Below are 25,809 nucleotides of genomic sequence, written 5' to 3' on the forward strand. Positions count from 1 at the left end.
ACCCTTAGGTTCATTGCCGCCCTCACATAAGCCTGCCATCGGTCCCACTCTCTATCATCATATCCCACTTCCCTCAAATCCATTTTAATATTATCCTCCCATCTACGTCTCGGCTTCCCCAAAGGTTTTTTTCCCCTCCGGTCTCCCAACTAACACTCTGTATGCATTTCTGGATTCGCCCATACGTGCTACATGCCCTGCCCATCTCAAACGTCTGGATTTAATGTTCCTAATTATGTCAGGCGAAGAATGCAATGCGTGCAGTTCCGCATTGTGTAACTTTCTCCATTCTCCTGTAACTTCATCCCTCTTAGCCCTAAATATTTTCTAAGAACCTTATTCTCAAATACCCTTAATCTCTGTTCCTCTCTCAAAGTGAGAGTCCAAGTTTCACAATCATAGAGAACAACCAGTAATATAACTGTTTTATAAATTCTAACTTTCAGATTTTTTGGTTATATAGTAATAGAGAATATTACCTGTTGATCATACTTGAATCATCCATAAAGTAGACATAAATTTTTTCGAAAAGTGATACCGAGTCAGTCTCTGCACTGCTGATGTATGCTCTGCAGTCAAGCAGATCAACATTTTGTAATTTACTGTATGGTGTTATGCTCTTGCAGGGTTTCTTAATGAAATGTGGAAGGTACACCCATCACCATATCCGAACCGTTCTCGAACTGTGACGTCCCACAGTGCCCAAACCATGAATTTCTGGACATGGGTTCGTTCTTGAAAAAAATTATCAGTTTACCATCCCACACAACATACTAAGCATTGTCAGTGTTGTTGTTTCTATACACCCTGTACATGTATCCTTCAATATGGGTATCAAAGTTGCTTCACTCGTAGTATAAGACAAGTTCGATCGTCTTATTATTTTATTTTACATGGAATTCGTTATCTCTGAAAGATAATTCTTTTTTATATATTATGAAGTACGCTGTTTCCATTGCTAATTTTATATCTGAAATTAACTATACACTTCTTGCTCAGTTTAATATTATCAAATAAAATCAATCAGTGTCACTCCATTCCACGGTATGAGAAAATATGTCATTCTTTCTTCTCAGTATCTTCTATCTTCTGCATATTGTTTTAATTTTTCTATAACCTTAGTTTGTCCTGCACCGTGGCGTCGTGGTCTAAGGCATCCTACCTGGGACTCGCGTTACAGAATGCATGCTGGTTCGAGTCCTCATAGGAGAAGAAATTTTCTCATGAAATTTCGGCCAGTGTATGGGACCAGTGCCCACCCAGCATCGTGATGCACTTGGGGAGCTACAATAGGTAGCGAAATCGCAAACCAGCTATAACGGGTGGGGGGCTCATTGTGCTAACCACATGATACCGCCATTTTGGTTGGATGATCGTCCACTTCTGCTTCGGCATGTAGCCGTGAGGCCAGCAACCGGCTGGTCGGTCTTGGCCCTTTGTAGGCTGTAGCACCACGGATTATTATTATAACTTTAGTTCCTTTTCTTGGTTAGTAAATCACCTGTTCCTTCCCATATGGATCATGAGAGGGAATCCACTGTAATCTTCCTTTCATCCCTTTGCTTTTAGATACACAGCTTGTTGAAGGTTCATGGTTTTATTGCATTGAATGAATTTAATTGGCTTGGTTTCAGTTAAAAAGCCATTAAGAGTCACTGCCACCTAGATCATATTTCCTAATTCTTTCCACCACATTCAAATATATACTTTCGTCTTGTATTAAGAAAAGTACGCAAACTAATATTTCAGGAAACTTTTTATAAAATTTTATTTATACAACATTGTTACAATTAAATGCTTTCTTGTACAGTTTGTTGTGTCAGGAGAGCTTCCGTCTTCTCTGATATGGCACATAATTAATCTCTCCATTGGCATGAAGTGAACCCGTAATGTGACTAGACACGTTGTAATCTTTGGCTATATCAATGCTCTGAAACAAAAATACAAGCAAACAGATTAGTTGTTTTTATTCCATATGAATTGAAGAACGAAGTTAATAAATTCGTTTTAGCATTAATAATGCTGAAGCAAGATAATTTGTCTTTTCACATAAAGAGTGAGTTGCATATGCGTAAATAGTGCCAGTTAATTATTACACTAAATATAGAGAGAACCAAACAAGACTTTATAGCATTTTAGCACACAGGTTTGCTGAATGGCTAAAGGTAAGCAGTGGGGTCATTGACTGTGTATCGTTTGTCCTTCGTCCAGGATTGTTGGCAAGAAGCTTTTGAAGTCAGTTTCTGTCTTGTTTTTATAGTGTGAAGAGGGTTGTTAGAATCATGGTTATGTGCACCACTGAACAGAAAGTATTTACTGTTGAAACTTACCTATTAAAGAAGAAGTCTTATGTTAGATGTTTACGAAAATTTCGTATACATTTTCCTGATGCTGCGAGGCCATTGATTTTTATTGTGGGGGAATTTAAAACAAAACGTGTATAGAAGAAATCCAAGAACACTTGAGAACTTGAAGAACAAATCCGGAGAGTGATAAATGAAATTACGCAAGAAGAGTTGTAATGAGTGTCACAAAACTTTCTTCAGAGAAGCCAGGAGTGCTTGGACGAAAACGGGAATCACTTTCAGGTAAGACTGAGGAAGAGAATTTATCTTTTAATTTATTTTCAACTTGCTTATTTGTATTTAGTAGTACTTAGTATTTATTTATTTAACCTGGTAGAGATAAGGCCATGAGGCCTTCTCTGCCCCTCTACCAGGGGATTATAACTATAATATAAAGAATAAAATTACAATTAAAATTAATTAATTAATATTTGTGTTGCCGCAACTAAAATGTGTGTGTGTGTGTGTGTGTGTGTGTGCGTGCGTGTATCTAATGCTCTGGATTTAACAATGAAGTCATCATCCTTCTTGCTTCCCAATATTTTGATGGAAGGTCCACAAATGTCCTAAGAGTTTCACAATTAGCCACGTGCTCCATCTCCATGTCCTCTTCTCTGGTGCACAGTAAGCATTTAGGTGAATTCAGTACTCCAATACGATGGAGGTGTTTACCGAGGCAATCATGACCAGTAATCAATCTAAACATGGCCACGGCAGATTTTCGAGGTAGATCAGGAATTAGTTTTGGATCTTTGAACGATTCTTTCCATTTTGAATTTTGATGTTTTGCCTGTTCGCTATTCTTTTTATGACTCGCTTTATTGATTCATATGGGAACTTGAAATTTGTTTTTAAGTTGATATAAGTTCCTTTCTTTGCTAACATATCTGCTTTCTCGTTACCGTTCAGTCCGCAGTGGGCCGGGATCCATTGGAAGACCACTTTTTTATTTAGCATTTGAATTTGTTTTACCATGCAACTAAAATGAATGTGGGCGATGCATCTTCCAGATCCCATAAATGCAATATCAGTGACTCACTAAAATGCTGTGAAGTCTTGTTCCCTTCTCTTTGTATTACTACTTTTGTTTCAGATATGCTAAGAGTTCATAATTTTCTTTCAACAGTCATTTATAAATGTTACACAGCAGAAATCTTGTAAAAACAAACCAAATTTGAAATTTTTCATCGTCTAGTTTTGTTTTGCTCATGGCAGTATGCCAATATAATTAGCTTTGGTTATAATAGTAATAATTTAAAAAATTTGATTATTTCCACTGGCCACATGTATACAATGACCAAAGCATGTAGCTTCACTGTGTGTGTGGAAGCCTGGAATAAAATATTGCATGTGTGTTTGTTGTTTGTGTAATGTTCTTCATCATGAGACCTAGTGGCAACATGCTGAACTTACTTCACAGAAGTTCAACCATATGCTTGTCTAGTGTGTAAGATTAAAATTCTAAAAGGGGGAAAACTCTGAAAAGGAAGTATTCCTAAGGAAGAATTATTTCCTCAATGCTTAAAAATAGCTTATATGCTATATGACAACTATAATATCGTAAGTTTTCATACTGGATAAAGCATGGATTTTGTCCTATCTTGCTTGGCACCATGGTGACTCCATGTCATAGGACTTCCAAGCAAATCTCTATAATCCCACATCTCTTTTCAATTAACAATGAATTGGATCAGATATAGTCCGACCATCGAATCTGTGCCCCCGTAAGATATGTGAACTGAACCCTAATTCCTTTTCAGCCTCGGCAATTCATTTCTCTCTCTGTATTCCTATTTCTCTCTTTTCTATCCCTCTCTCTTGCTCTCCCCCACTACTCACAATTTTGAGCCTTCTTGCGGGACAGTTTATTTGCACTTGCAGTCCAGTGTTGTCAACTCAACATGAATACTGTAGCACGGAGTGGTGAAAGAAGTATTATTAAGCAAGTAATAGCATTTCGCATAAGTCAATCAGCGTCATTAGACCTACTTAAATTAAATTATGAATAAGTAATAACTAACCTTACAGTATTATAAGCAATATTCAAGAGACATGACACTGTTTGACGGAAGTTTGGCAACATCCCTATTCGGCAAGGTTCGTGGCCTGCTGTTTCACGTAGTGGGACAGAAACGGGTGGAATGGGGTGAGTAGAGGCGTTAACTTTTCCAAGAACGACGACAGCGCTAAAGGGGCATAGATCCGATGGTCCGACAATACTTGAGTCACGACACTTCCACATCTTAGGTTTGCATTTGAATCAACAGAAGGTTAGGCCTATCTAGTCTTATCTAATAAAATCCAAATTTTCAGGTTTCTTCCATCTCATTTTGAATTGTCTATTGGGTCTGGGTCTATAATGGAGAACAATTATGAGTATTTTCTGTTCACTGTAAAAATGTACCTAATGTGAACAACTGCATTCAGAAATTAAGTTGTTTTTTTTTTTTTTTTTTTTTTTTTGTTACTTGGTTATTTAACGACGCTATATCAACTACGAGGTTATTTAGCGTCGATGGAATTGGTGATTCCGAGATGGAATTTGGCGAGATGAGGCCGAGGATTCGCCGTAGATTACCTGACATTTGCTTTACGGTTGGGGAAAACCCAACCAGGTAATCAGCCCAAGCGGGAATGGAACCCGCGCCCGAACACAACTCCAGATCGCCAGGCAAGCACCTTAGCCGACAGAGCTACGTCGGTGGCTTCAGAAATTAAGTACTATAATCGAATAACAACAGTAGTAAAAACTAAGTATTTTAAGAAAACCTGCTCCAAAAGCGCTCTGCCCATCACAAATATCATAGGAGCTGCTTATGACTGAACTGTAAGCTTTTTAGTGTAAACTACAACTGGATTAAGTCTACTGATATATCGACAGGCCAGTTCAAAAGAGAAACAACTCAAAATTTAAAATTTCCATAAATCTGCATTTTAAAGCTTCATGTTGCTGTGAAAAATTCAAGGATCATTGAAAATAGTCCAATTTCTGTTAGTGATGCTTTATATTTATTATAAGTTTCAAATTAGAGTGTGTTAATTGGATTATTCACAACAGCATGAAGCTTCGAAATGCAGTTCTGTCAAAACTTTCAAATTTGAATTTCCCTTTTGAAATGGTCCGTTGATATAGTGTCCTTCCACAACATCATAATTAATGTGCAAGATAACTTACATGACGAGGCACCATCCAATCAAGAAAACGTAGCATGAAGTGAGCCAGGGATATGACAAGAAGAAAGGGAAGCACTCCACTGGCCATGTAACTTCTCAGCTGAGATCCAAGTGTCTTGCTTTTCTCATCAGCCACTCGATTGTAAACAGTTTCGGTGCGACGAGCTACATCCATCCAGTTATACAAAGATGCCACACGATGATGGCAGTCCCATGGATGCACCACATTACCGGACCGCAGGTTTGCAAGTGCAGTTTCAAGCCCCAGCAGTAGTGCTGATTAAAGCAAAAAAAGTTGGTGTCAATAGAGAACTATACAACTAAACCTTTCAACTAAAAAGAAAAATATATTATTTCGTTTCACTTTATATGCACTATATAAGTCACTCAAAAAGCTTTTCCCTAAATTTTTTTCTTTGTAAATACTATTTCAAAAACTGAAATTTTGTGTGTGTTTAGTTGCATATCTTAGTTTTATACATTCAGTGTATTTTAATGAGTAAAGAACGCATCTTCCCCTCCCATCCCCAACAAATTAAGGATAATGACCATACTTCAAACATTAGAAATATTATATATATTTTGATGTACCGAAGTACATATGATATTTCCACGCAGATATTCTGCGTCATCACATGATGAAAGAGAGATGGAACGGAGAAAAATTCTCTCCGACGCCGGGATTTGAACCCGGGTTTTCAGCTCTGCGTGCTGACGCTTTATCCACTAAGCCACGCCGGATACAATCCCGACGCCGTTTAGAATCGTCTCAGATTAAGCTCCATCTCTTGGGTTCCCTCTAGTGGCCGCCCTCTGCACTACGTCATAGATGTCTATGAACGCAGAGCTGAAAACCCGGGTTCAAATCCCGGCGCCGGAGAGAATTTTTCTCCGTTCCATCTCTCTTTCATCATTAGAAATATTGTTGTTTTCTAATGCCAGGCGTTTGACAAAGTCATTTGCCCTCTTGCACTCCAATATTTTTCAAAGATATTATCATGGTCAGCCAATGAAGCACAGATTTTGAGGTGTTCTGAATCCATTTCTTGGTTTGAGTTGCACAATGGGCAGTTAGGGGACTGATATATTCCAATTCTATGCAGGTGTTTGGCCAAACAATCATGGCCTGTTGCCAATCTAAATGCAGCCACAGACGATTTTCGTGGTAAATCGGGAATTAACTGTGGATTTTGATGCAGAGAGTTCAATTTTTTCCCTTGAGATGTGTTAGCAAATTTTGTTTGTTGAAGTCTAAGTATGTAGATTTAATAAATCTTTTCACAGAGTAATATGTAGATTTAGTAACAGGTCTGTAAGTAGCAGTGCTGCCCTTCTTTGCTAGTGAATCCGCATTCTCGTTTCCCAGGATTCCACAATGGGATGGTATCCATTGGAATACAATTATTTTATTGAATGAACTTATATAATGTAGTCTTGCATTGTCATATTATTGATTATCTTGCATTGGCATTCTAATGGGTGTTCATTTCAAAGTGTGTCATGACGTCACTGTTGGTGAGTCAGCGATTTGAAGTGAGTTTCAGCTTTTATGTGAGAGAAGTTGCCTATTAATCAAGGCGTTCAATCTGAACTTGAGAACGTGTACAGTATAACTTGAACGTCGTAGCAACAGATGGCGGTCTGTACGGTCTGTGTGCTACCATAACCTCTTTCGATCTGTGTTTTGCGCGGGCAAGTCGTACCCAGAGTATTTGTTATCATCGGTTGTGTACGGCAACATTCCATGACACAAATCAAATGCTCCGTGTCCATGTTGACCGTCGAAGTTAATGTCAACAAATACTGTACGTAAGTAATTGTCTTAACCTTCTCCCCATATCCCGACAGTAGGAAAAAAAACTCACTTCAGTACGTGTTTCCAAAGAGTTCACATTCCTTCCACTACCGGCATTACCGTACGTATCGGTAAGTACTCTTCAGAATGAACACCGTACTTGCTAGGCAACTTCTCTGCCACATAGGTTATATGCCTCTGCGGAAGTGTAGGAAGATTGAATTCTCTAGGCTCATCGGCTAGCCTCATGACGACATACAGTGAGTCATGACACATTTTGAACTGAACGCAGTAGTTGAACTGACTACATTCATGATGCGTTTTTTTTCTTTTACGATTAAAGGTAATGTACCTCATCTTCAACGATTTTCGTTTTCTCTGTTCATGAAATTGACCAGAATAATGAATTTCACATTCTAGGAGATAATGAATTTGTGTGGTGCTACTCCATGAATTTCAGTTTTATTTTTGGTAAAATGACAAATCCATGTTTCAAGTCAGCAATCAGTGTTCTTCTCTGCATCTTCAGTTCTTGAGTGAACTGCCTTGGAATAAGTCGTACACAACTTTAAATATTTAGGATGTTGAATTGCGGAATTAATATTTCCGTCCCTAATTCCAAACTGCTATATTATATGTTAATGATTTAATCCACATATGCTGCACTTGCCTGGTACATATTGTGGTTGAGATCAGGTAGCTGTTATGGTGCTTACTGGTCAGTTCTGCATTTACTTTTTGTGAATACTTCACTTGATTTTCCTAGCGTCTGATTATAATCAACAACAAAGCCTTGAAACATACATGCTTTTTAACCACTATGAATATTCACGATAAAACTAAATGATCACTCTGGTTCTGTTGCATCTCATACTCAGACACCCCAATTTCTACATTGCCAACATGTGTGGCATTTTTGTTTAAATAGCCAGTTGTACTAATTTGTTCTGAAGATGGAAGATGTTGGAATACGGAAAAGTGTTCTTCTGAACATAGTGAAAGCCTGTTTGGCCACGTTTTGGGTGCCTGTCCTTTCAGCGAGACACTGCAGAACTCTAGACATCACAGAATCAGGTCCATGATTGCCGAAGCCTTGAGGAAGAAAGGTCTCACTGTGCACGAAGAAGTCCATGGCATCTCTCAAGAGGGATCCTGTCGGCGAATTGACATGCTTGCCATTCCACCAGGCTCTACATCCGCCTGCATTATCGACCCGACAGTCAGGTTCGAGGCACAGGAACAACAGCCCACTGAAGTCCACTCAGAAAAATGCAGAATTTATGAGCCCACAGTTCCATTCTATTTGGAGAAATATCACCTCACCTCCATTGAAGTAGTTGGGCTAATGGTTGGCGCTAGGGGCACAATACCTCGCCTCTTTGTCAGTTTCTGCAAGAAGTTCCAACTGAACAACGACTTCATTCGTAAGTGCAAATCTAGTATTTCAGGTAAGGCTCCCTGTAAAGCAGATTTGAATAATTTCAAGAGAAAAATTGTTCCGGGGCCAGGTATTGATCCCGGGACCTCTGCTTGAACGTACCTGCGCTCTTTCCAACTGAGCTACCTGGGAACTCCCAGGATATAAAGGGAAAAGTTGAGATGGTGTCAGGTGGAGTTCCCGGGTAGCTCAGTTGGAAAGAGCGCTGGTACGTTCAACCAGAGGTCCCGGGATCGATACCCGGCCCCGGAACAATTTTTCTCTTGAAATTATTCAAATCGACTTCATTCGTGATGTTTCCCTTGCCGCTATCAGAGGATCACTTGCCATTTTAAAATACCATCTGTACTTTGTTTCCTAAAAAGGGAGAATTTTGCTCGAATATCTAATCTGTTTGTTTACTATGTTTCGGCATGTTATATGCATGCTACTATCTTTCCTGTACTTAATTTTCCCCTTTGTTCGTTCCCCTCCTTTCTCTTTTGTGGTCTGTTTTTGTTTTCACTCAATATGTTTATTATGCAAATCAAGATTTCAGATATAACTCACTGTAAAGTTAATTTGAATAATTTCGAGGGAAAAATTGTTCCGGAGCCGGGTATCGAACCCGGGACCTTTGGTTTGACGTACCAACGCTCTACCACTGAGCTACTCGGGAACTCTAACCGACACCGATCCAATTTTTCCCTCTATATCCACAGACCTCAAAGTGGCCTGACAACCATCAAGCAACCAACTTCGAGTGCACACTAACTCCGTGTGACTTAAATTGTGGTTTTCTGTTAACGAACAGTGACGTGTATTATGCAACCACAATTGGTACGTCAAACCAAAGGTCCCGGGTTCGATACCCGGCTCCGGAACAATTTTTCTCTCGAAATTATTCAAATCAACTTTACAGGGAGTTATACCTGAAATCTTGATTTGCATAATACACGTCACTGTTCGTTAACAGAAAACCACAATTTAAGTCACACGGAGTTAGTGTGCACTCGAAGTTGGTTGCTTGACAGTTGTCAGGCCACTTTGAGGTCTGTGGATATAGAGGGAAAAATTGGATCGGTGTCGGTTAGAGTTCCCGAGTAGCTCAGTGGTAGAGCGTTGGTACGTCAAACCAAAGGTCCCGGGTTCGATACCCGGCTCCGGAACAATTTTTCCCTCGAAATTATTCATGTTTATTATGCTTTGTCCAATGAGGCAGTTCCGTCATTGGGAAAGCTGAAAGAGTGTCTTTCAATGTGTTGGCTGGCAAAGAAATATGGGACAAACTTACTGAGTGACCCTCTAACTTAATTTAATTTGTAAAACTTACATGGAACGTTGGGCTCGGTGAGATATATCAAATCTGAAGGTAAAACTTCTGGAATGCCCCCAACTCTCGTGCTCACCACTTGGAGGCTGCAAAACAACATATTCTTAAGGACAAATACAATCATAAGAGGAAGAGGAAACTCAGCAGAAAACTGACTGACCCACAAGCTGCAGCCTCCACTATAGCCATGCAATAGGCTTCAGTGAGAGACGTGTTGAGGAAGATGTGGCCGCGTGTGAGGACACTGCGCACCTGTGAATGTTCCAGGCTGCCAAGCAGAGTCACTCGGTCCTGCAGTCCACCACGTTCACGCACTTCTTCCAGCAACCACCGCTTTGGTCCATCCCCACCAATTAAGAAATGCACCTGCAGACAAGAATGCTCGAGTAACAACAAGCATTGAGTATACTACAGTCGCGCTCAAACCTCATGACGTTTGCAGGTGTGTCCTCTTATCAGCGATAGCTAATAGCAGCAGTGCTGCGTTGCAACGTATGGGCACGCAGGCTCGCCTCATGCTCACTGCTTAGAAAGTCTCAAAATCAAATATCAAGTGCGCCCGGAAAATTGGTATGTTGTAGGGACCCTGAATGTTTAATGTTTCCTGAACACACAGAAACAAAAATCACATTTTTACCCCAAGTGGTTCCAGTTTTATAGATTAATACAATAAACCCCCCCGATAAGACACTGTTCAAGGGACCACTTATAAATCGCGTATTAACCAGGACCGCGTATTAGGCAGATATACTTCGCACGAAAACATGACGACCTTCCCTCATCCCCTTCACCAGTTAACTGCTGGCACGCGCAAGGGTTAAACCCTTAGCCGAGTTGCCAATTCTTGAAGTCATTGCGATTTGCGAATGTTTTTCAAACTGGTTCCGTGAAACCGCGATTTTCAGCGAGACTATATTATCTTTGTAAATATACCTTAATTTATAATTACTGAAACAAAATTGGTATAAAAATGAACAAACTTATTTTAAAAACACTTTATATTTATATTTTCACTAACATGTTTTGCCTAAATAAACAAAGAACTGCAGAATTATATAATAAGTGTTAAATTCTCATGTTATTGAAGTTCCAGAATTTTATACTTAATTAAGGATGTTGCGCTTGTAAAATTTTCGGAAACTGTGATCATTGAATAGCAATTTATAGTACAAGAAAGTAAAATTAGATTTTATCCGCTTCGCTTTGGGTGATAATTTCCACGAGCGCATAAAATCTGTTTACTCTAGTGTGCTATACAATATTTAATTTTAAATTGTAGGTTTTTTCTTTGTAATGTGTTGTTGGCGAAGAAGTTCATATTTATTCATTTTAATTAATGCCAATATGTTGGTTGTCATGTAGAGAGTGATTTAAAAATATTTAATTCACTGCTGTGAATAATGTCATTATTTAGGTTGCTAAGGACGGTGAAATAAAGACCAGTTTAGATACCAGTCATGGATAAATGTATTCCTTTTACATCATTTTTTCATAACACGAAAACCATATTAAAGCACGAAAGAATACATTTGTTTGTCTGCCAGTTTAGTTGCTGATTCGATGGAAATTTTCTGTAGGCCTAAGGAACGTTATAAGATACGAAATATGATTTATTTAATTAATTAAGGGGGCATGTACACTTCTTATACCTTAAAATTCTGTTATATAAAATATAGGCCTAATATAAAATTTAAATTTCTACACCAACTATTGAAGTTCATTCAGGTAAAAACAACCTGTAGGCCTATTAGTTTTTTTTTTTTTAGTTATTTAACGACACTATCAATTACTAGGTTATTTAGTGTCGATGGGATTGGTGATGGCAAAATGGTATTTGGCGAGATGAGGCGAGGATTCGCTATAGATTACCTGACATTCGACTTACTGTTGAGAAAAACCTCGGAAAAACCCCAATCAGATAAATCAGCCAAAGCTGGAACTGAACCCATGACCAAGTGCAACTTCAGATCGTTAGTTAACTTAGCCAACTGAGCTACGCCAGTGGCTCTGTATTAGTTCTGAAGTTATGATTTTTAATGTAAAGTGCGGTATTGGCTGTAATAGCTGTTAAGTGGAAAACGGTATGAGCTTTTTCTTCTTCTTCGCAAACTATATTCCTTAAAAACACTTTTCCTGGTAATTCCGAAAGTGCTGGATAGAATCGAATGACATTTTTTCTGAATTCTTAAACGTAATGTACAAATCAGGCCAGAATATACACTCAGGGACAAAAAAAACCGGACACTTCTATATTTGCTTGTATTTTGTTGCCAATTATTTCAAAATGAAACAAAACCCATTTAAACAAAATAATGTTTCATTTAGCACCTTATACGACAACATTTGAAAAAAAAATTCTCAGATGAGAAAATTTACAAAAAATTATAAAGGGCGTATAACTATGGCATCGTTTGGTCTAACTGTTTTTTTTTTTTCATTTTATGGTGCCTTAAACATTAAAAACTCTTTTTAGTAACGGGTATTACCCCCTCTGGCTTGAATAACTGCATCCATACGTCATGGCATGCTCTCAATTTGGTTAGCAATGTCTTCTTGAGGAATAAGTTCCCATTCTTCGCCAAGTGCTCGCCTCAACTCTTGTAACGATTCTGGTCTCGGTCGTCTATTCTTAACACACCGTCCCAGCATGTCCCACACATATTCAATTGAGTTCATGTCTGGACTCCTTGCTGGCCATGGAAGAACATGGATTCCCACTTCTTGGAGATAATCTCCGACCGCATGGGCAATATGCGGCCGTGCATTATCATGGCATTAAAACAAAATTATCGCCTACAAATTGGCCAAATGGCACAACATGATCAGCCAAACATTCATTTATATACCTATCAGCTGTTAGTCTTCCATTTTCAACAAAAACCAACTCTGTACGAGCATCCGTACACACTCCTGCCCAAACCATCACTCCACCACCTCCATACGGCACATTTTCGGAAATGCAACACTGTGAAAATCGTTCTCCCCTCCTTCTTCAAACTCTTTTTTACGTCCATCAGGTGAGCACAGATTGAAACGGGACTCATCGGTGAACAGAACACAGCTCCATTGTCCATTTCTCCAATTCCTGTGATCATTTGCAAAACGCAGTCGTTCAACTCGATGCATCCTGAGAAGTCTGGGACCAGTTGCAGGTCTACTTGATATCAGTCCACTTGCTTTCAACCTCCTTCTAACTGTTTTGGCCGAAATTGGGCGTCCATGCATGTTAATAAATTGCTGGGCTACACTAGTAGCTGGCAGGTTGCGCTCCCTAAGAACTCTCAACACCATATACCTGTCTTCATTTGGATTTGTAGCTCTTGGACGACCCGAACCTGGTCTTCTGGTATATTCTAGGGTCTCTCTATACCGTTTTATGGTATCATGGGTTGTGCTTCTAGCCATATTCATAACATTTGCAATATAACGTACACTGCGTCCATTATCGTAAAGGGCTACAGCTCGAGCCACATCTTCAGGTCGCATCTTGTTTTAAGACAAATGTTACAACCCCACTTAAACTCAGAAAATGTAAAAATAAAGAAATAACGAATGATAACGATAATGAAGCACAAAATAGTTGAGACAAAATTGTTATAGCTGAGACTCCGAAAGCAAAATTGGAATATTTGGTTGTAATGGCTTGTTTATAAAACAAAAAACAATCAACAATGTATACACGTCTCCATAACAACAGATGGCTACCATAATATTGTATGAGAAGATAATGTTTTGCAAAATACCAGCAAATATTAAAGTGTCCGGTTTTTTTTGTCCCTGAGTGTATTTCCGCAAGTTTATTTGCTGTTGGCGATATCTCTTTCGCGTACTGTTCACATACTGTTCGACGAAGTAAATCACGCATAAAATCGTCTATCATACCGAATTCTGTTTTAATTTGTTTATTTTCTCTTTAGTTGGTGAACCGTAATTCTTAATTTCTATGCCCTATATATATTTTTTTACCAACTCCGCCGGTTGCGTCCGATGTTAAGTGATTAAGATTTGTACTTATCAAACTACCCCAACTTTCGATTACTCTATGCATAGAATTTCTAACGTTAGACACAATATTTTAACACTTTGTTTTCTTAGCTACGCTCCTCTGCAAATAAGATATTCTGTTTTTTTCGACGGTGTTATTTGTTCTTGTGATGGTCCTCGATCTTCAAGTGAATCAGAAGGCCTGGCTGCGGATCATCTGCTCCAACACTCATTAATCATGGCCAGAATAAATTAGATAAATTGAAGCGCACAACGGTATAAAACAACATGTCGACAAATGTCTGAAAAGACACTGAGAACGGGTGAAACCAAACAGGTAGAGGCAATGACTACTAGATTTGGCAATGCTGGGATCTATTGTATTTCTGCCACGCGGCTAGGGGGATAGAGGATGGGGGTTTATGAGGGATTACCAATTCCAAGAAGAGAGACCGTCATGTTTCCGAGCCAAGTATATACTAATTTTGACATATACAGTATCTATTAGCATTGTTCTTTATTGAAATACATGATCTGCACTTCGCTTCTGCCAGAAGAAAACTCTGTGTATTTGAGTAAAAAGCTGCCGGGGAAAGACGAAAGAAAAACCTTAAGGGGGAGAGAGAAACAGTGGTATGGAGAGCATTCTTCACCTCTTTCAATAGAATATGGTGGGGCTATTTGAAATTAAGGTTATCATTCAATTTATTTTATCACACTGCGCATTTGTGTTATTCGACAACTTTATTAACTCTAATAAAAGTAAAACTTAAAAAAAAAACTGATATAAACTCAGCGAATATGATTATTTACGTTTGACTCAACTAATTTTACTATATCTTGTGACTTTTAATTTCATTTGATGCAATCATGATGATATTATTATTATTATTAATATTATTATTATTATTATTATTATTATTATTATTAAATCTTCTGCATCTCCCTATAATCTCAAGTAAAGAGTCGCGCTCCACAGTTTTAAAACCACTGCCGCTGAGAGACAAAGACGAAGAGAGTAGTTGTGACAACGTCGCGGCGCTCGCATGTTACTGGCGCTCACGAAACTTCAGGAGGTTTGAGCACGACTGTAGTTATTACTACAACAGAGGCAGGACACTTGCTGAGTATCAACAAATTCACGCTTCTACTTTTGTTTACATTTCTACAACAAATTTAATTCTTTTATTTTTCTAACATTTTCTTGTGCTTTTACGTTACTGCTTTTAAAATGAGTTTCTTAATAGTGATTCGAAAGATATTAAATTTGTGAAATGCTAGGTGATTAAAGATAACGTTATTTGGAATAAAGAATGCAAATAAATCCATTACGTATTTGAAATAGTTTCCGAAATAATTACAGTTGAAATATTCTAACCTACAGAATTGATTGTACTAAAGCACTCTATATTCCTAGCAGAACAAGCGAGTGATGGGAAAAAGAAACTGAAGTCTAATGTCGTAGCTATAGATATAGATACATATATTACTAATGTCTCATTAATTTGTTATCTTATAGGAAATATATGAATATTCCTACAAGTTATGCCAATTACACTGTTTCTATACTCCTTCATATTGGGCATTGGCAACATTGTTTCTATTGAATGGAAATACTGAAATCGCATTATTTTCTTTCTTGGACTATTTCTCTGCAAAATAACGTTTGCAATTATATTTATATTACAAAGGTAAAGTTATTGTTCCTATTATCATGATACCATTAAAATGAAATGCAGTATTAACCCCTTTTATTTGCAATATTCATGCTAACCTTCTTCCAAATAAAACCATGAGGAAAAAATTGTAATTGAATAAGTAAAAAAGTATCCTTAATATAAAAAGTCGAAGAATATATCAGAATTCAGCCCATAAATGTACCTAAGAATCATATTATTTAAAAAACATTTTTTAACCATATACCAGGTAACTATCATAATTTCCTCTATTAAAATATTAATATGTAATTATTGTGTTACATGTAAATACAAAGAAAACTTAATGTTTCGCTATCTCAAACTTGCATTCATAATCTTGTCCTTACCCATGACCTCATATTTCAACTGTTATGTCACCTTGATTGTGGGATTCAACATGGCGGATTGTTCTGCTTATATAATAAAGTGCTCTAGTCTAAATTGTACTATTGTGCAATATGATTTTCCCTTTGGGCAAAAGCTCGTTTTTAAATAACCAAAATCACTTAGACACAATATTTCACATTCTGATATTGTTCTTTTGTACCTCAAAATAAGATGTGTTTATTTCTTTACCTTATGGTGTTCGGAACAGTTCCAATATCTAAGGCAATCTCACCTGTGGGTAACGAGGGCATATCTCGGCTATGACTTGGGCCATTAGGTCTACACCCTTCCTATACACCAGACGGCTTATGACGACAATTGTAACTGCAATCAATTGAAAAACTATTAAAGCGAAAGTAACAGACATTTTCGTTTGTTTGTTACTGGAGAAAACAACTTCTGTTGTTTTAAAGTTCTTGTGTAAGTAGACTTCGTTTGCTGTGTAAAATACAATCGAATCTGAATCCACTAATCATGTAATTTATCCGAAACTTTGACATTATTGTTTGAGCAATAAATTCATTTGTGACATATATTTCTGTATGACTATGAGATGAGGAAGGAGATTGTATTTCATCTCGAGTACATGTATGACAAAATTTTAATTCTATCAAAATAATGAGTGATTTATATCTATAAGAAACATCTTATTATAACTGAATCCGATGTGCATACAGTTCATTCCCGTGTATTATGCAGTAATGTTTGAAGCCAATCAATTAAATGCATAGTGTGTTCTACAATTTTATTACAGGGTTGTGGAGTTGGTAAAAGTATACTATCACAAACACTCAGAAATGTTTTCACTGGCCTGCCAGCTTTCTTTTTAAAACCCAAAGTTATGAAGACAGTGTCATTTTATTGTGTGGTAACAGCTACTGGGAAAAAACCGGTATTCGATGATTAAGTAAATCTAACAATCTACTGATTTCATTTTCTATAAAGTGTGGACAGAAGATGGAGTTTTCATTCAAACCACTGTCAAAGAGAACATGTTATATAAATGCAATAACACTGCAGAACTTAATTTATTACCTCTGGGCAAGTAAGAGCTGTTTTTGGTACAGTTTTATGCTTAAATTCCGACTGTGAGGTTTAAAATTGTTCAATTTCTTTTAAATATTTAACACTGTTCAATTTATGACAATTATTTCACTACAGAGAGAAAATAAAACTTGATATTCCACTGTGTAATTATATTATTTTGTATAGATATAACAGACTCAAAAGATTTGTTCACTATGTATTTGCTACTGATGTACAAGGTATTGTTATACATATCAATATAAAATTTTGAAATTAATACTTGCTATTTTTCTCACGTTATATAACTCAATACAACATTGAATGTCCCTATGCATCAAACTCACATGAGAGGGAAAGTGTTGGAATAATGTTTCCTGAAATTTTACAATGGATATCAGAATCAGTACATTTTTATTGATTCAGATTTCACCCAGAACTGCTTGTAATTAATTACCTCTTGGAATTTAGCTTTCTTAATTCGCAAAAGCACTTACCTACATCTTGGCTTCTTCTGCTAGGATCTGGGGTGAATACTGAAGTGTCGACAGCATTTGGAATAACAGAAACACGATCACAATGCACCCTGGCTCGTAACACTGTGTTTTCCTTCCTGTGTGGTAGCAACACTTCAATCACCTACAAGCTCATTATTGCCTAATGTTATAAGTTGTCCCTTACATCAATCATCAAAATACCAGGACTACTTAAAATATGTATAATTTACATTCATTCATAGCTTTCTGCCCAAGGGCAGGTTTTCACTGCAAACCCAGATGCCATGTCTGCAGTTTTTCTTGGGAAAGATAAATTTAGTAGCTTCCAGTTGCTTTCTGCACACCACTCTTTCTTTTGCATGTTAAAAGATTCCAGGGGACCTCAGCGTGGAGGAGAGGGTGGATTTAACTAATTAAGCCCTTCGGACTTCACCGAAATTTACCACAAGGGTTAAATATCAATTCTATCACAGTTTTTGACCCCATCAGAAACCTGAAAATCCAAATTAGCCTTTGCCCTCCTATATTTAATATCCAAGTCTAATTTTGATATATCATTTAGTACCAAGATATACGAATTAGTATAACCCATATTATTTTCAGTACCAATGAAATTTACCTAGTTCATAACATTTACATTATTTTCGGTCATTATTTTACATTATAAAAACCCCCCAACAAATATCTACATTTCAAGTAATTATACAATTAAGACTAACAATCTAGAAGCTTAAAAACAAATTAATTATATACTAACTGTAGAAGTCTACATAGCTGTATACCAGTATGTGTAAGTGAGACAGTTTTTAAAATGTGATCTCAGTTGTCATGCAACATGCCAGTATTCTAACTTTTCCTGTTATAGTCAGTAATATCACAGACACATTTCAAGAAATTTATCAGCTAGCTGTATTCGTTAAATTGTAAAGAGCCTATGCTAGATTTTTAGCATGATATTGTCTTTTTCAAAGTTATTCTAATTACTGATGAGCCAATCAAAGTATGTAACATAAATAAATTTAATGCATGACATTCATAAAAATAGCATATGTGCAAGTGAATTTCATCTATCATTTACACTCACCCTGTGTGTGAAACGCAAATGCAGTGATTGCAATCTGCTAGTGATATCTCCAAGAGTTTGTTAGTAACAATTGCAGAGGCATCTGCAAATCCAAATAGGGAGTGATCTGTGAATACTGTCTGAAAAAAAATAGCCGAGTAAGCAATTTGTACTGATAACAGTTTATAATATTCTTTGGTTTGGTATATTTCTGTAGTTAGTGGAATTGTAATCAATTCAGTGGATAGCTTACATGCATCTTTTATTCTGTAAAACAGTTCTGTTAATTTCATCACGTGAAACTGGAAACTGTGTACACTAAAGTATTTACGGTCTTTAAATATTTAGAATTACAAATAGAATGTGACCACAATCTATAAGCTAAAAATGGGACAGGTGCCATAAATCATTCAACCCTTCTCTTCTAAAAGTAAGGTCATGATACTTAAAACATACTAAAATATAGATGACGACTTCTGTTGTTTCTTGCACTCTCTGCTGTTATGTTAATGGATATACTTAAGTCCTCACTCCAGCCTCATTATATTCTACAGAGGCAATGGCATAAGCAGAATTTTGTCAAGGGAGAGGTCATTATTAAAATAGTTTACAATTTACATTATCGGTATTTTAAATTTTGTGTATTATTATGTTATAGTATATTTATTAATGTTATAGTATGTTCTAATATAACATGAATATTCTTATAAAATCTTTGAAACGTAATTTTTTTTTTCACAGCCATCCAATTTTTAACAAATTTTAATTTCTGTTTATTTCTGTATAATAAAAAATGTTTATGTCACACTATAATTGAATATCGAGAGAGGAGTGAAACAAGGCGACCCAATCTCTCCTAAACTATTCACGTGTGTGCTTGAAGACGTCTTCAGGAAAATAAACTGGAAGAAGAAAAGCGGAATAAGTATAAATGGGAAAAGACTAACAAACTTACGCTTTGCAGACGACATAATACTGTTCGCCAAGTCTGCAAGAGAACTGCAAGAAATGTTACAAGAATTGCACACAAAAAGCAAAGAAATAGGACTCACGATGAATAAAGATAAAACCAAAGTGATGACGAACGCACCAGAGATACCCATTAGAGTAGACACAACAGAATATGTATACCTGGGACAATTAGTCACATTCCGACAGAACACAAAGAAAGAAATCAACAGGAGAACATCTGCAGCCTGGAAAGCATTCTGGAGCCTTAAGACCATATTACTCGAAAAATCCATCAACAGAAAACTTAGATTCGAAGTCCTCGAGTCATGCATATTCCCAATACTCTTATACGGATGCCAGACGTGGTCGTTTGTAGATAAGCTCAAACAATCCATTCAAGTATGTCAAAGGAAAATGCAGAGAAAGACACTGGGTATCTCACTCCAAGACAGGATCTCAAACGAAGAACTGCGCAACCTCTCCAGCGACGCGGATGTCTTGGAAAGGGCAACAAAGCTAAAATGGAAGTGGGGAGGACACGTGGCAAGGCTAAATCCAGAAAGATGGGCGTACACAGCTACAATGTGGGACCCATACACGGGGAGGAGAAGACAAGGACGACCAAGGCGCAGATGGACAGACATACTCGCAGTGAGGGCCGGAAAACAGTGGTCAAGAATAGCAAGAGACAGGAAAAAGTGGAAGGAACTAGAGTAACACTTGACGGTCTTACTAATAAACCGTGTATAGTTTTCATACGAGACTTATGCAGCGTTGAGACAGAAAACGTTACTAATAAACCATGCATAAGCGATGGATGTATAAACAATCTGTAACTATACAATGGGAATTGCTTTGCAGTAATTATATACACGAAACCCCTTGTTTAAGCGTTGTATATAGAGAAAAAATGGCCGCCCCTCTAACAGCTGTTCGTATCGACTGTCATTTTATGATAATGGATGCCTTGTAACCACAGAACACACCAAAAACCACAGAATAAGTAGAATATTATTGCTGTAGCTTGTACTCTTTGACCAAAATATAGTGTGGTAATCGATCAGAGCCAGTTGTACTATCGATTCTTAACACGACACACTAGAGCGCTCTACCGGATGCAATAGAGAATCTCAGATATTCTATTACCTTTCGTAATGAAGTAATGACGAAACTATGACGTAGCTGTGTTAACAATTATACTGTTATACACGACGTATGTAGTGATTATTAGTAAGGAATTTACACATGACTTATAAACGAGCTACTCATTGTATAAGTATAAGACAGTTAAACGTCTGTATATAGAGTTTTTATTAGTAAGACCGTAAGTGAAGTGAACATTGTACGATCAAAAGTGTAAATAGCTTGTAAGAGGACAGTTAGTGTCAGTGATATATATACCATAGTGCTACAAGTCTTACTTGGAATGGCTCACCAAGTAAGTTACATCGAGCCACCCCTTTCTTAGGAGGCCTTTGCCCTACACGGGACATTACCAGGCTATTCATTCATTCATTCATAATTGAATAGCCACCCAGAACAAGGTTGTAATTAGCAAATACGAAATTCTTTAAAAAAATGGGGAAAAACATATTGTACTGTACATACTTTAAATTTGTTAGAGCAAGGTTGATAATCATCAAGACAATGCATGCCCGCACACATGTGTCGTTGCCGTGGGAAAAATACATGAAGTGAGGTACGAATTGTTGCCACACCCACCTTATTCGCCTGATATGGCTCCATCAGACTTTCATCTCTTCCCTAAGCTCAAAATTTTCCTTGGTGGACGGAGATTCTCTTCAAACAAAGAACTGATAGTCGGAGTTAACAAGTACTTTGCAGGCCTGGAGGAATCTAATTTTCGAGATGGAATAAAGACATTGGAACATCGATGGACCAAGTGCATTACTGTACAGGGAAACTACATTGAAAAAATAAATAAATAAAAAATGAGGTACGTTATTTTTTATTCCATTCCGAGAACTTTTCAAATATGAGCAACATGATTGTACAGGTAGTTCCGTGTCTTTACTAAAAATTGGTCTATGGAGATCATGTTCTGCCATGTACTGAGCAGTATTTTTCACACATGCAGTTGCATTCTTGGTCAAAATTGTGGTAATTATTTCATGAACATAACTTAGTCTGGAATCCATAGACTACTAGCCATGGTCGTGACATGTCTGATCTCTAAGTTTGTTCACAACCATTCTCGACTCCAAATGACCTCTGTTGCAGTGAAGGACGAGTAGTGTGTACAGTATTTTTAAAGACATTTTCAGTGTCTATGTAATTAAATTATTTTTACTGCAACTGGAACCCGAATATTAATATTTATATTGGAACTGCATTCCGGTCCAACTAAAGGCACTGCCTATAAATACGAGTAAGCAGCTCTGCACATTGTTATTTAGACTACCAGTATTTCTTGTTCGGCCATCTGAGATTTCGAAAAAATATGCAACATAAATTTCTAAATTAATTCTGACAGTGAGCCGTCAGATCTAATGGACAAGAATTTAAGTTGATAATTATTTCCCTCTTTTCAATTAAAAATGCTGATGCTTACAGTTAAAAATTTGTTATGATTCTTGTTCCTTACTGTAAAAATATAATTTAGTCGCCATGGTGATATAGTGACTAGAGCACTGGACTTTTTTTCGATTAATACACACACACCTAAACTGGGCTCTAACCTCAGGAAAAATGCCGCTGCCCCTGTTCGAAAGCACGCCCCAGAGGTTTTCTATGAAAGCTTGGGTTCCCTTGTAGCATTCCAATAAATCTCCATCATCTCATTGTGAGTGTAGCATAGACAAGCCACCTCCTATCTCTTAAATAAATCTGATTAAATAAGTATATACTAGTTAAAATTTAACTAAAGCCAATTGCTGTAGAATCTTTAGTGTATTGTAAATATTTGTTAGATCACTACTGTATTAGGGCTGGCTGAGTGGAAGTGAAGGTCTTACACAACTGGCTTCATATGGGTGAATGACGAAGAGTTTATAAAAAAAAAAAAAAAAAAAAAAAAGTGCAATTCCAGAATTCTTTACTATTGTCATCTTGTACAATAAATACGTACCTTTAGACCCATCAATCTTCCAATAACCATTGCTTCGTGCGCTAAAGCCGAAAATGCTGAATGACCATGAATGATTGTTATTCTCTCCCTTATAAAAATGTAGCGGATCAATGGAAGCGAGCAAATCATTGTTGGAAGAACACATTGGTTGTAAAAGACTTTAACTGGTAGATAAAATACCTGAAAAAAAGTAAAATGTTTACTTTCCATGCACTTTGCTAAAAACAATGTCATATAATTTTTTTTCTCACCTTTAGGCCATTAGTCATATATCGAATTCCTACTCTATCCCCATAGGAATGTGTCATAACGATCACTTTATATCCACGACTGATAAGACATTGGGATAAATTAAATATATGTTCTTCAACTCCACCCATGTTTGGATAGAAGAAGTCTGAAACCATACTGCAAAAAAAGTTATGTTTAATTATTGCAAGTTCGCAACAATTATATAAAATCCAGTTGCAATCAGGCTAGTTTGGAGTAGCTTCAACTTACCAAATTCTATGAAGCATTGCAAATACAAGAAGTTCAAGTATGTCATTTCGAGCTGTAATAATACTAGATGGATATTGCATTCGACATAACTATATGCAACATAACCTCAATATTAATGCTTTCGTTCGGAAGCACATCTCAATTAAGATAACGTCACTCTGCTCCATTGTAATTTTTCACTCCGTACTTCAATTTTTGTACCCATCGTAAATTATTTCTTCAATATACAGAATACTGATAAATATTTTACAAATATGTAAATATTACTAGTTATATATTGGTGTAAATTTTATCAGCTGATTCCTACTATAAATACATTGCTGCCAACAAGACTTACTTTACTGTTATTTGTCTATGCTTTACAGACACTTGCTGAAAAGTATGAATGTCATTAAATATACTGTTATGCAATAAAGATGATTTCAGTTACAATATACTATTATTCGACTTGACTGTTGTGACATTAAAGACGAAATTTGGTTTTATAAACAAAGTCCTGCTGTTATCAATCGGTACCAATTTTGAACTACTATGTCAGCTTGAGAATCACAAAGTTCACAGTTAAAAATTACCTCCTTACTGCAAGTTCTCGCCAAATTCAGTATAAACGTTGTCGGCTTTATCAATATTTTCGAAAGTACAGAAGTAATGTCGGATATACTGTAGTTTTTCACGAATGTCTCTCGTAAATTTTGTGTGTAAATTGAAATTTCAAAATTCTGAACCTTAGGAAAAGTGACTCATATATAAAACCGTGATTGTCACGGAATTGAGATTATTAGATGGGTGGAATAGTGAAAATGGGATGAGCCCATGACTTTACAAAGCTGACAGCATGGGTAATGTTCACTGCTCCACGTTCTGATAGTTTGACACTTGCCACAGTATTTTTATACTGTGCACTTGCAGTCAACTAATAGAAATCACGAGAGCCTATGTCTTGTACTGTATATAAAACATTAGGGTGAGTTGTATTGTACAATGAATAAACTCTTGGATTAATTGTATACTTCGTAAACACCAGTACATTCAATCTTAATCGCTGCCAGGTTTGACATTTATTTAATATAAGAAGCAATATATATTTTGGATCTGTTAATCTTATCGATACCAAATTTATTGTTAATCATTTTTACGCTCTCGTTCGATAGTGGGCCTACTATTGAAAATGCAGTGTAACAACCTCAGACTGTTTTATCATCTATTTCAATGAACATTTAATTAATTTCGACAGACAACGTCAGATAAATTTTAGACAAATACTCTTAATAATAAATATATAATATGTATTAATAAAATACGGTGCATGTCATCGCTCTTTTTACGTCTTAAACTGGGGAATTACTAAGCCAGTATTCACAGATGGCAGCACTTTGGTTCAGGATTACTGTCAACATACAATGTCATACTATAATATCGAGTTCTTGAAATGAGTGGGTGATGTATGTGTACAGTTTTGTTTTCGTTGGAAAATGTCGTGAATCCATGACTGTTAGCAATTGTACATTGCTAATGTAAAATGAACATACATTTGTGATCCAAATGTCACATACGCCGCTTCCAGTTTAATCCAACAAAGGGTAAGTACAAAATACTAATAGTGTATAAGGAAAAAGTCTTGTACCAACTGTTGATAAGTAGAGTTTTCCTCCTTTTGACAGGACATTAACAAATGTGTTTCTTGGTAGTGCGATATCATTGCGCCATATGAGAGGATGAATGTTACAGTGACCACCCCACAATGCTGGAAGTGGGAGTACGTGTGGTTCGAGGTCCAGACTGGAAGTGGGGGCAACAAGATGATGGAGAAGGCCATGTGGGCACCGTAGTTGAACTTGGAAAGCCTGGAAGTCCAACTTCTCCAGACAAAACCGTAGTAGTGCAATGGGATTCAGGATCTCGAACCAACTATCGCGTTGGCTATCAAGGGGCATATGACTTGAGAGTTGTAGATAATGCGCCAGCAGGTAAATGTCATTAAGTTTCTGCTGTCCGATCATTGTATTTTTTTAACCACATAGGTACCGGTACTTCATTGCTTTATTATCTTATTGATATTTTTTGGATTCTCATGCAGACCAATTTCGTTATAGAGCTTATTTCTGATTGGAAATTTAAACATTTCTCAATTTTACTTATAGCCTATTATAAATACAATTCAACAAAATGCATATCAAGTATGTTAAGGATAGACTGCTACATTGTCAGTGATTCCTTTTCATATGTTCAAGTGGCAATGACATGTACATAGACCCTATATTAGCACGATATATAACTTCTGCAGAGGTTAAACTATAAATCCTATGCACATTGTGCGCATTCCATTTCATTCATTCATAGGCCCTATATGCTTAATTGTGATTTGCTAATGTTGAACTGTACGTACCTCAGATCACATAATATATAGACCTAAATGTGATCAGGGAGTGTACCGGTACATAGCGGTAGCAAAACTTACCGCACAAGTTTTTAGTTCTCCCTGTAATAATAATGCTGCTACTCGGAAGTTCTTCACACATATTATATGAATTAATTATTATTGTATTATCATTTC

General features: G+C 36.9%; 2 protein-coding genes and 3 non-coding genes across 6 annotated transcripts in view; 2 read left to right on the forward strand and 3 right to left on the reverse strand.

Annotated features, from left to right (window-relative positions):
- Positions 1-1,751: 1,751 nt before the first annotated feature.
- On the reverse strand, positions 1,752-23,779 carry PIG-A (phosphatidylinositol glycan anchor biosynthesis class A). 2 transcript variants are annotated; one of them, XM_069844334.1, is made up of 10 exons: positions 23,256-23,774; positions 23,006-23,162; positions 22,755-22,934; positions 18,737-18,855; positions 17,653-17,768; positions 16,365-16,456; positions 10,225-10,430; positions 10,065-10,150; positions 5,521-5,795; positions 1,752-1,930 (listed from the first exon to the last, which is right to left on the reverse strand). In XM_069844334.1, the coding sequence occupies exons 1-10, from the start codon at positions 23,333-23,335 to the stop codon at positions 1,820-1,822; spliced, it is 1,422 nt and encodes a 473-aa protein (XP_069700435.1). In that variant the 5' UTR covers positions 23,336-23,774; the 3' UTR covers positions 1,752-1,819. The 2 variants fall into 2 exon arrangements, with proteins under 2 accessions (XP_069700435.1, XP_069700436.1); XM_069844335.1 differs by lacking the exon at positions 22,755-22,934 and having other exon boundaries at positions 23,256-23,779.
- On the reverse strand, positions 6,189-6,260 carry TRNAC-GCA (transfer RNA cysteine (anticodon GCA)). The gene has a single exon. It is a non-coding gene; the product is annotated as a tRNA-Cys (tRNA).
- On the reverse strand, positions 9,339-9,410 carry TRNAD-GUC (transfer RNA aspartic acid (anticodon GUC)). Its single transcript has one exon. It is a non-coding gene; the product is annotated as a tRNA-Asp (tRNA).
- Positions 9,829-9,900, forward strand: TRNAD-GUC (transfer RNA aspartic acid (anticodon GUC)). The gene has a single exon. It is a non-coding gene; the product is annotated as a tRNA-Asp (tRNA).
- An 858-nt stretch (positions 23,780-24,637) lies between the features above and the next one.
- mib2 (mind bomb 2) overlaps positions 24,638-25,809 on the forward strand; it is a 41,614-nt gene continuing 40,442 nt past the window's right edge. The window contains exons 1-2 of the mRNA XM_069844331.1: positions 24,638-24,835; positions 24,984-25,222. Of these exons, the coding sequence (XP_069700432.1) occupies positions 24,997-25,222 (226 nt within the window). The 5' untranslated portion in view covers positions 24,638-24,835; positions 24,984-24,996. The remainder of the gene's footprint in view (positions 24,836-24,983; positions 25,223-25,809) is intronic.

Source organism: Periplaneta americana, chromosome 13 (assembly GCF_040183065.1).
Source record: "Periplaneta americana isolate PAMFEO1 chromosome 13, P.americana_PAMFEO1_priV1, whole genome shotgun sequence".
In the NCBI taxonomy this organism is placed as follows: Eukaryota; Metazoa; Arthropoda; class Insecta; order Blattodea; family Blattidae; genus Periplaneta; species Periplaneta americana.

Coding starts and splice junctions, on each gene's coding strand:
- PIG-A (XM_069844334.1), bottom strand. CDS start 23,335: ATGCAATATCCATCTAGTATTATTACAGCTCGAAATGACATACTTGAA. Junction 17,769..18,736: donor ATTTGCGTTTCACACACAGG/GTGAGTGTAAAT, acceptor GCTACCACACAG/GAAGGAAAACACAGTGTTAC. Junction 10,431..16,364: donor TATGCCCTCGTTACCCACAG/GTGAGATTGCCT, acceptor TCTTGTCTGCAG/GTGCATTTCTTAATTGGTGG.